Source organism: Choristoneura fumiferana, chromosome Z (genome assembly GCF_025370935.1).
Source record: "Choristoneura fumiferana chromosome Z, NRCan_CFum_1, whole genome shotgun sequence".
NCBI classification, from domain to species: domain Eukaryota; kingdom Metazoa; phylum Arthropoda; class Insecta; order Lepidoptera; family Tortricidae; genus Choristoneura; species Choristoneura fumiferana.
This window is the reverse complement of record NC_133472.1, coordinates 18,730,437-18,742,482: the sequence shown is the minus strand read 5'-3', so window position 1 is coordinate 18,742,482 and position 12,046 is coordinate 18,730,437. Positions and strand designations below refer to the sequence as shown.

Sequence of the window (12,046 nt, the reverse complement as noted above, 5' to 3'; positions counted from 1 at the left end):
TATCACACTAGCGATTCGCGGGAGAGTTGAAAGCGAGGCAAGCGTGCAGTGAATTCGCTGCGAGCGTATAACGATTTCGCCGCAAGCGCGCAACGATGTCGCTGCTGCGAGCGCATGGCGAGTTCGCTGCTTTAGTGCCAAAAACGCCATATTGTAGACTTTCGTATAATAAATAGGGCGTCTTCGGCGCTAAAGCAGCGAACTCGCAGCGACATCGTTGCGCGCTCGCGGCGATATCGTTTCATGCTCGCGGTGAAATCGTTACGCGCTCCATGCGAACTCGCTGCGCGCTCACCTCGCTTTCAACTCGCCCGCAAATCGCTAGTGTAATAAGGGCCTAACTGGCTACCGCCTAAGGGTGGCCAGTTATTGATGATTTACCTTACTCTAATTAAACGCATTTTATGATGATTCTTGACGTTTTTTACGCGCCGACAAGCACCGCAATGGGCCCGCGTGGGAACTAATGCCCAAGCTCTCTCATTCTGAGACGAGGCCTGTGCCCAGCAGTGGGACGTATAGGCTAGGATGATGATGATGATGATGACGCGCCGACAAAGTACCGACGTCCGACACGTCTTCCAAACCGATACCGAGCGCACAGAAAGCATTCAAGAGCGGCACCGACAATAAGGTACCTTTCTTACTAAACTTTAAGGGATGTTTTAACTCATAAAAAATCGATTTAAAAACTTGTGTTGTTATTATATTAAAATTTAGACCCTGCTTATTAATATAGAGTAAAAAAAGAAAAAATGATTTTTTTCGTCATTTTACTTCAAGCGCGATTATCTCGGAAACTAGAACCGAAAACAAGGTACCTTTTACCAGATAACGCCACATATATCCATCGGCCATTGCTATAGTTCTATCATTCCCCTAAAACGGCTCGGAAAATTGATCAAATCACTGAATTCCGCAAGGGAAATGATACAACGCGATGTTTTTTTTATTATCTCCCGGGACCTTGAGGTATTTGGTCAAAACCCTACATAGTTTAGGGATTTCATCAAATCACTAGACGTGTTTAGTAAAATGTTTGAATCTAGTTGACTTAAATAACTTGTTTTATCTTTTCCCTAAAACAGCTCAGGGATTTGATCAAATTGCTAAGGGAAATGAAGAAATCCATCAGCCATTGCTATAATTCTATCATTCCTCTAAAACGGCTCCGAGACTTGATCAAATCACTGAATTCCGCAAGGGAAATGATACAACGCGATATTTTTTTATGATCTCCCGGGACTCGATCATATCCCTGAGGAATTTGATCTAATCTCTGTTTTTATCATTTCCCTGCGACATATACATAATTTAATAACTGTGGTTCGTAGATTCATCCGCTGTCATTCCCTGCTTTAAAATATTCTATTCGTAGTTTCTGCTATGAAGTTCAAGCTTTTTTCCATATTCCAAATTTCATCAAATTTAGTGCAGTGCTTTAGTTGTGAAAAGTTAACTATTCGTATACTAGCTTATGCCTGCGGCTTCGCCCGCGTGGAATTCGGTTATCGTGCGCTATTCCCTCAGGAACTCTGCATTTTTCCGGGATAAAAAGTAGCCTATGTCACTCTCTGGCCCATAAACTATCTCTTTGCCAAAAATCACGTCGATCCGTCGCTCCGTTTCGACGTGAAAGACGGACAAACATACAAACACACACTTTCGCATTTATAATATGAGTATGGATGATTAAAGGTCATTTTGATTCAAACTGGCGATTAAAAACTATAAATAATGTAAATACAGAATATTTCTTGAGTTACCAATATTAGAAACGTTCCGTTTCTTGTAGAATGTTTTTTACCTCTGCCTCTAGGTATTTTATAGGAAGACGTTGCTGTTTTAACAAAATACAAAAAGTTTTTTTATTGTTTTTCAATTATGATATGAAAAATAGCAAAGTTAATATCAGTAATATTAATATAATTGCGAAAGTTTGTAATCTGTATATTTGTTTGTTACCTACCTCTTCAGGTCTTAACCGCTGAACCGATTTAGGTGAAATTCGGTATACAGATAGTACAAGTCCCGGGAAAGGGCAAAGAATAGTTTTTATCCCGGAAAATTGCATAGTTCCCGCGGGGTAGCCATAAACGAATTCTACGTGAATGGAGTCGCGGGCAACAGTTAGTTAATGAATAAATGAAACTAATATTGACGTCTTCGATATTTTAATTTGAATTTAGTTTAGACCGTATACAAAAAAAAATGCAATTTATTAAATGACTTCCTAAAGCGTGCATAATAAAGAGTCTATTTTCCTTCTGTCCAAAAATGAACAGACTGTAATGATATTGATAATTTTATGTTGAAATTAGAGCTCGAACATCTATGCATGCATACCAAAATAACACTACAAAAACTTTTTTACTTTTCCTTATTATTTTAATCCTTCGCAACGTTTGAGAAAAAGCACTACATAACATAAATCACTGAGCAACTATTGCCGATAACAGATCTAATGCGTACGTACTTGTGCTACGACTACGAGACAAACGATATAATATAAAATTCAAAGTCCTGACTGACTGATATATATCAACGCACAGCCAAAATCGTTATAACTAAAGACGTGAAATTAGGCACACATATACCTTAAGTGACATGATTCTCATTTCAGCAAATACATTTAAATACGTGATAGTTACAAAAATGATTGACTCCAGCTAGGAGAAGGGAATTTTAAAACATCCCACGGGATAGGAAATTTATGGGATTTATATTTTAAATTCAAAATAGCCCTATTACCGTAACCGTAATTATTAGACTTCAAATTTTGCATGCAAGTAGGTAATACTAACAGCTAAAACGCTTTTCAGTACTTTTCGAAATTCCCACGAGATAAGGAATAAATGGGATTTATATTTTTACTTATAAATTACCCTATTTCCGTAACTATAATTATTATGAACTTCAAATTTGGCACGCAAGTGGGTAATACTAACAGCTAGAAATGGTTTTCAGAATTTACCGAAATTCCCATGGGATAAGAAATAAACAGTACTTACTATTTTATACTAGCCGACTAGCTGATATAAAAACTTGATTTTTCGAATATTATATTTCTAGAGAGTCATAGAGGTTCACTAAAAAGGGATTTTTCAAAATTCCCACGGGATTAGGAATAAAAAACATATTTATAAAATTAACTGCCTAGCGAATATTGGTACTTGATATTTGGTATTTGTATTTCTTGGGGGTTAGAAAGGTATATAAAAAAGATAATTTCCGAAATTCTCGCGGGATAGGGCATATTATTTTATACTAAGTGTCTAGCTCATATAAAGACTGTGTTGATGTATGGCAGAACTATTAATTCCTGACGAAAAACACTTACTTGGAGGTGGGGATGATGGGCGCTCCTTGGGACATAAATATACTTCAATTTCACCTGATGATGATTTCAAATGTATCATATATCCCTTTTCATCAGGATGAGGAACCTGGAAAAAATATATGATGTGTATTTCTTGAACTGAATCCCGTATACGGTATTTGACTATTTTTTATCTATTTTATAAATTAAAACTTGACAATGCATGTAATCGAACAGAAAAACTTTTTTTTTTTAAAGATACGTATCTTTAAATATAACAGAGTTTTAAAGGTTTGAATTTCAAGATTAGACAGAGCAAGAGTTCACACGCAAGTAGCGCCATACTTGCTGTATAGAGAAAAGTGTTTAAGAAAGAGGCAGATATATAGATTTTTCAAAAATCGCTTTAGATCAAATTTTCAACCGAAGTTATTTTTCTCTTCGCTAAACATTGTCTGTGTATCTATATTTTTATAATAATATAATGGATATGGCCAATTCATCAGTTGTCAAATACCGTAGGTATTACAATCATAAGTGGTACGCTATTAAATGACCTATTAGTCACAAAGACCACATCAAAGAGTAGTATAATATACGGGGAAAAGAGAGCCCTCTCTCGTCTCATTCATGCAGACGGTTTTGAAGCGCCGTCTGCATTTCGTAACTAGTACCATTGATGTATATATCCATCCATACGTATAGCTATTCATAGTCACAGGTATTCTTTTACTTTACTGGATTTGCTTCCCAGCTCAAACCACATAAAAACTAAAAACAGGGCTGCAAAGAGAAGTGAGACCGCTTGGATTCAGTCTTCTTAAGTTTAAACCAGCCCCAATTTTCCGTTTGCAGCACTGTCTTTACTTTTTATGTGGTCTGTCGGTCGTGTAACGTAGCCATCTTGTTCCTTGTTGAGCGCGAATAGACGCCTGGCCTGACATAGAGGGTTGCTACACAATAAATATTTGTAACGACTGAGCGGATACAATTATGTGACTTTTTTATTAGAAATTACAATACGATTGTCAATTTCGAAAATAAAGTTCATTTTTGCGGTAATTATCAACGACTTAATATTTTTTAATAAATAAAATTTTGTGATCTCAAACTTTCAGTGACATCTATCTGAAACAAACGACAACAATCTGTTTTATTTTAGGTTAAATAAAGGAGATGGCGGCGCTATCGACATGAATTAGTACGGTATAGGCGACTGTCCCCCCCTGGACCACAATAGCTAAATTTACATCGTGGTTGGTTTACGTTGTATGGCGAACTACCGGTGCAAAATTCATGACGGTTAAGATTTTGGCATTTTACGTGAATCCCGTGGGAATATCGGGATATGTAAAAATAAGCCTATCTATTACTGCATTGCATGGAGCCAGCTATCTATGCACCAAGTTTTATCTTTATCCGTCTAGGCGTTTTAGCGTGAAAGAGTGTCAAACAAATAACTACACACGTACATACGCACGCCCACTCATACTCAGAAACTTTAGCAATTATAATAATAGTAGAATAACGGTCTGTATCACCACCCATTGATTAATTATAATTGACGGATTGATGCCGTCTCCGTCTATTCGAAAACTACTCGTATTTAGGGATTTTTTAATGTCGTCTTCATCGTATTCCTAAAATGACAGAACAACACCCTCCGGCCAGAATTCGGAGCGCAGGAACATCTGCTGGTGCTTGGCAGGCACTTGAAGTCTAAGGGGCTATTTTATTTCACCACCCATTGATTAATTTTATTTGACGGATAAATATGATGCCGTCTCCGTCTATTCAAACAAAACAAACAGACACGGCATCACATTTATCCGTCAAATAAATTTAATAAATGAAATTGTTAGCTCAATAAGACTCGAGCCAATCACGGTCATGCTCGAAGACCATATTTGCCGTCGTGTTGTCCAGCCGACACACACATACAACATACATTCGTCGCACCAACAACAATACTGAGACAGTTTGAAATGTGTCAATATAAAGACAATGCCCAGTGGCAAAATACTAAAGACTACTTTTGAACTAGACTATACATGATCCTGTATAAAATATAGTTATTTTTTATGTATATAATATAATTTGCAATTTATATAACCAATATTTTCTGTTTATGAAATAATGGAACACAAAAATAAATTAAAATTAGACTATTTTTAAAAAATATTAATTAATAACTAAACTATAACTAAAATAAAGGGTATAGCCGTGTTTGTATGGGGCATTAGCCCCAGAAGCCAAATCGATTGCCGTTTTGCTGATTTATAAGCCCAGATGTACGATGCTATTTCATAAAAAAAAACATCGAAAATGATGCAGGTTTTTGAGAAAATTAAAAAAAATATATTTTAATTTTTTTTTTTATCTAAACTACAGAACCGTTTTTTTGTAACTTACACACATTATGTAAGTTATAAAGATGCATTATTAAAAAAAATGGTTTTCCAAGTGTCCTTATTAGTAGTGAAATTTTCACTTTTAAGGTTTCAATATTTTTTTTTATTTCCGTGATAGGGACCCACCAATCTTCGTTATATTATGTAGAAACTATTATTCTATAACATATTTTTTTTCACAAACGTAGCACGGAAATAAAAAAAAAATTGAAAACTTTAAAGTGAAAATTTCACTACTTATACGGATATTTGGATATCAATTTTTTTTTTTATATATTGCATCTTAATAACTTACATTATGTGTGTAAGTTGTTACAAGAAAACGGTTCTGTAGTTTAGATTAAAAAAAAACAATTTCCTTTTTTTTAATTTTCTCAAAAACCTGAAGTATTTTCGATGTTTTTTTTATGAAATAGCATCTTACATCTGGGCTTATAAATCAGCAAAACGGCAATCGATTTGGCTTCTGGAGCCAATGTCCCATACAAACACGGCTATACCCTTTGAAAAAGTAACCCCCCGTGGCATGGACCCAAAGATGCTGGCAGCATTTCCTCGCTGTATAGCAATGCTGATACGATGTGCGAGGAAGCTGCCAGCTCTACGGTCCCCTGTGGTATCCTAGAGACGATTGGATAATTCTTTCAAGATATTTTTTGCGCTGTGCCCCACGGACCTAAGGTCTCAACCCCGAATGTTAAATTAAGAATTAAAATCGCACTAATTCTGATTGACCTGGTTCAAGTTCCAAATATGTCAATTCTTGAGAAAGTTTCTAAAAATATGTGCAATATCTGATTGGATTCGGAATGACTTCTAAAAATGTGTTTAAAAGTAAAAGATGGCGTAAATGTCTTTTGAAATAAATGTAACAAAATTAATAAGGCAATTCCGGGTTTCGAATTTGGAATATGATTTGTGATACGATAATGTGGTTAAATGAATCAGGGAAATTTTAACGGTCTATAATCTTTTAAAAAGAAAAATCCTGACTGATTCATCAACGCTTGCCTTAGATGGCTGGCTGAGGTTTTGCATGGAGGAATATTTTCTATTCAGTGACTTTTTATCTCCGTAACGGGCGATGGATAAAATTTTTAAAAGTGCTGATTATTTTTATCGGTAGGAATAAGCATACTCGTCAATGGAAAAAAGGCAGATTTTTCTATAATACCAATTCATTATAAAAATATAGTAGATTGTACAACAAGAGCATAAAACGAGCCTTTTTACCCAACGTTCATATAGCCACCCGAGCCGGTACGGTCGAGTTTTACACTCTGCTTTTCACTTAGATTGCGAGGAAATGAAATAGCAACTGTGGAAATAATAATTAACTTTCTATGTACCTTTTATTTTTTATACGTTATTATTTATACTATATCTATTTGGAAGCCTGTAGAGGTGTCCCACTGCTGAGCAAAGGCCTCCCCCCATGTCCTCCACTCTACCCGTTCTTGGGCGATCTCTGACCAGCTGCGAAGAAAGGCGTCCAGATCATCCTGCCATCGACGCCTGGGTCTGCCACGCCGCCGAAGTCCGTTTTGTGGTATCCAGTCTGTGGCTATTTTAGCCCACCTATTGGATTCCACACGGCTGACGTGGCCTGGCCAGTCCCATTTCAGCCTGGCAGTCTTGGCACCCACATCAGCAATGCGTGTTTTGGAGCGCAATAAAGTGTTCCGGATCCGGTCAACCCGTTTCACTCCCAACATACTGCGCTCCATTGCTCTCGGGCAAACCTTCAATTTGGTCTTCTGTAACTCAGTAAGTGACCATGTTTGAGCACCGTAAGTTAGGACAGGCAGTATACACATGTCAACGAGCCTCCGCTTTAAGGCTAGCGGAAGATCGCCCTTCATGTGTTCTTTCATGGACCAATAGCTCTTCCAGGCGTTTTGGATCCATCTTTCGACTTCCTTATCTTGTCTGTGGCTGAAAGAGACTAATTGGCCTAAATAGCGATACTCGTCGACATATTGTAACAACTGCCCGTCTACCTCTACCTTACGTTTGGTGCTGTTGGTCATTGCCTGAGTTTTTGACCGGTTCATTTTCAGACCAACTCGAAGGCTTCCAGAGCTTAGTTTTTGAAGCATTGTTTGTAATTCCGATGCGGATGAGGAGAACAGAACAATGTCGTCGGCGAATCTAAGATTAGTTAATCTTTTGTCGCCGATAACAATGATGCCCTTCGTCACCCACAAGGCTGCCAGGCTGCGGAACACTTGCTCTAGGGACCTTGTGAAGAGTTTTGGAGATAATGGGTCGCCCTGTTTGACACCTTTTTCAATTTTAAATGACTGTCCGGTGGATTGCAGTTTTATGTCTGCCGTGCTTTATAAAATATACGTTATTATAATAATTCTATTTTTTTTATTTTATTGATTTGATTGATTTTTAGTTTCATATAAAGTAAAAAATACGTGGAAACTTGCTTGTTTGTGGCTGTTGACACCTGATTACCTTGGTCTTAAATTGGTCTTAGACGAATATTTTATTTTATGCACTAGAAACACGAGCTTAACGAACATGAGAAGTGAAAATGTAGTTTTTATTCCCACCAAAATGAACTACTACGCCTGAATACGCTTTTTGTCTTGGTCTTCACGAACGAACGAAAAAAAAACCTAACAGCAATGTCAAAATTAAATTGTTTACATTCGACATAACCTCTTCCGCATATTCGAAGTTTTCATGTTTTTAGATATAATCTCGATCTTGCGAGTGCTTTCTTATTCACACCGGATCGGACCTTTGATATTGCCTACTTTTACGACGATACTAGCTTTTGACCCTGGATTCAATTTTGGAAGCTACTACGACGACCTACGTAACTGAAGCTGTACCTTGAAATCTGCCGATTAGACTGTGAGCTTATGGAGAGCACCTAAAACATATTTAATTCCAACAAGCACTAATACCAAAATGTTTAAAAACGTGGTCTGAAATTCGTTTCTATTAGAAAAGAACTGCAAAAAGGGTGGTGCCTACTGGTGGGTCGAAACTGTCCTAAACAGAAACTTCTTTGTTGTGATGATCATTTAAACGTAAGTTATTTTAAATTCTATGAAATATCAACACCACTTCGTTATAAGATCCATGTTATAAAAACAAGTAGGTAGATATTCGAACCTGCGGCAACATATTCACTAACGGATACCAATCTCGATGATGGGCGTATGATGTTACCGTTGGATGGATTATTGCTTCATGAAATGGAAGTGATAAAGAAGCTTTACACCAGATATTTGAATGCAGCGCGAAAGTCATGGGAAAAAGTTAGTAAATTGCATATGGTATTTAAAAATTCTTTATGCATGTACCATCAGCACAATAAGTGGTCTATCAATTTTTAAACAAGTTCCTGTCAAATGAATATGTCGCTAAAGTCGAACTTTCAAGTTGACAGACACACGTCTGTTGGCATTATTGTTTTATGACTTGCAAACGATTATCAACTTTAGGGTGGTAGACCACATATTTGGCTAATGGAACCGTTTACAAACCTATAAAATTTGAGTATTTAGGTTTAAAAATTTCAAAACATGTTATATTGAGTTTAAATAAATGATTTAAATTAAACTAACGCTTAGCCTGGTGTCTGGCGGCGCTTTGATAGGTATGACAGTTTGGTTGCGAAAGTCTTTGATGGAGCGCAGGTCAGCGTATGTGATGTAGGCGAGCGCGCCGTGGTCGGCGGACAGCCGGCTCAGCGTGAGCTCGGCCGCCGTCACGGCCCGCGACACGCGCGCCTCCCGCGCTGCCAGCGCGCGCACCTCGCGCCTCAGCCGCCGCGCGCGCGCCTGCTCGCCGCCCGGGCCCGCGCCCGCGCCGCACACCACCGACCCTGCCAACAATTCATCGACTCATGCAACATCAATCTTACAAAAACAAACACTATTCCATTAGGGTACCTACTACCCTTTGAAAATTATAATTTCATTACAGCAATGCTATATTACCGGTTACGTAGTATAACATCTAAAGTCAAATGTCATAAGCTTGATACACATACGTCTAGAATGTTGAAAGCCTAAATGAATAACGTTCGAAATACATACAACACGACTGATCGAATGAATATAATATCGAAGTACAAAATTAATAATATTATTTGTCATAAACTTGATACACATACAGTCGTGGCCCACTAATTAAGAACAGCCTTAGTATTATATATACTTGTTATAAAACTGCTAAGTTGTATTTTAATATTTAAACTTTTATTTATATTGTTTAACTATTACTTAATTTAAGTATATATGAAGTTGGTTAAAACAAGTTTTAACAGCAAAAAATTATAGATAATAATAAAAAAAGACATTTTTTCCCATCCATATTAAATAAACTGGCACACTTATTAAGAACGGAAACGAAAACACATGAATTACAAAGGACATTGTTGAAGTTATGTTAATATTTGCTAGGGAATCCCTTATTCTGTTATTGCTAGACATCCGCTAGACTCTACTACTCTGCATCTTTCTACAGGTACTCTCCATGCTTCAAGTGTCGCCTCATAAAGTCCGTTTAGAATTCTTATTTTATCGTCTAGAATTTCGTCGTTAAAGGTTCTCTATAGGGTTGAGTGAGATCTCTGCAGGAGGGCCAAGCCATTACAGAAACAGAATTACGATGGAATCAGTCCTTTACAGATTTCGAGTGTTTCCCAAGTTGTCTTGTGGAAATTCCCAAACAATTGGTAAGTGTTCTTCAGCGTCCAGTTGTGCTCTCCAAAATGTCTAATCACATTTATGATTCAAGATTTTAATTCCACCAATGGTCCCACGGAAAGAAAAACAACCTATTTTATTCCCTCCGTCAGCTTCACATCCCAATTTTCGGGATGCTTAAGCCAGTGGTTGTTAATTTCGAGATTTTATTCCTATTATCCGTAGAAATATCGGCCCAAAAATTCACTTAAGTGTTCTTCAAATTTCCAGTTTTCTACATACCAAATTTCTTGCGAGTAAGCCTAGCGGTTATTATTTCGTTCATTTTATCCCTATCTCGTGGACTATTGTTTCCAAAAAGTTGTAGTGTTATTCCATAGGTCAGGATTTTTTTTCATCCTAAAATTCATGGCTCAAAGCGGGGGTTGTTTTACGTGCTTTTGTTTCCGCTGGACCCGTGGCATGTTCGATTCTCAAAAGTATCTATGTTTTATTAAATACTTTCAACTACGACATTTTAGGTTTCGGCTCTAAGCTAGCGTTGTTATTTCGAATTTTACTATGGTGGGACTGATCGGGATAAAAAGTATCCTATGTTTTAATCCAGGTTATAATAATAACTTTCCGAAATTTCATCCAAATCCGTTGGATCTTTTAAGCGTTTTAGAAGTAAAAACATTCAAACTCACTCACTCACAACTTTCACATTAATAATATTAGTTAAAATAAAACTTTATACATCATACAGTCGTCCCACTAATTAAGAACAGTGTTAGCCTTTATATATACTTGTTATAAAAATGCTAATTGTATTTAATATTTAAATTTTATTTATATTGTTTAACTCACTGATGTATTAAACTGTGTTACACATTGCCAAACAAAACTCCCGTCAAGAATGTCGGAACTAAATAAATAATATTTATTAACAATTAATCATCAACCCGAAAATTATTAAGAATACGTGACGAAATTTTGAACCACATTACTAAGTTACAGTTGAATTTCGCTAGCGGCCATATTCCACAATTAATAAAAATTTTACGTGTGCGTAGAAACACTGATCCACACACAAACAAATAGAAAGAATACGTGACCAAAATATAAGGTCTTTACTCATTACAGTTGATTTCGCTAGCCCGAAACTCCACAACGCTTGACACTTGACGCTAACTCCACAATTTCACATACGCATGCTCGAATATGAATGTAACCTTATCAGAAAAGGCAGAGGGATTATTTCACTTGCTACATTGAAGCGACGTTGCAAGATTGCTTGGATGAGTTTGACGTTCTTAAGACGGACGAATTCAGGTTGTAGAAAAAGAATGCATTCAGACTTTCGGATAGGACTTTCGTAATAAAAGTTTTTGTCAATTAAATTAAAAAAAAATTAAAGTAACTTTTAAGCTAATTTTCTTTAGTCCAAATGTTTACCGTTTTCGAGATAATCTATATAAAGCCGGATTAAGACTATTTGATGCTTAAGCAATGCACGCCTATGCCCCCCCCCCCCTTATCGATATTTAAATAAGTATTATTACGACGAAATTTATATTTTGAAATACGATAGAGATTATGGGGAGGCACGAGCGAGCGGATTTTAAACAGCCTTTTATGTGCTAACAAAAAAAAAATTT

General features: G+C 36.7%; 1 protein-coding gene across 2 annotated transcripts in view; it reads right to left on the bottom strand.

Moving 5' to 3' along the window:
- The window catches only part of LOC141430725 (uncharacterized), an 87,575-nt gene that overhangs the window by 40,356 nt on the left and 35,173 nt on the right, over positions 1 to 12,046 (bottom strand). For both annotated transcript variants that reach the window (XM_074091604.1, XM_074091607.1), the window contains 2 exons: positions 9,321 to 9,580; positions 3,341 to 3,446 (listed from right to left, as the gene is read on the bottom strand). In XM_074091604.1, the coding sequence (XP_073947705.1) occupies positions 3,341 to 3,446; positions 9,321 to 9,580 (366 nt within the window). The remainder of the gene's footprint in view (positions 1 to 3,340; positions 3,447 to 9,320; positions 9,581 to 12,046) is intronic.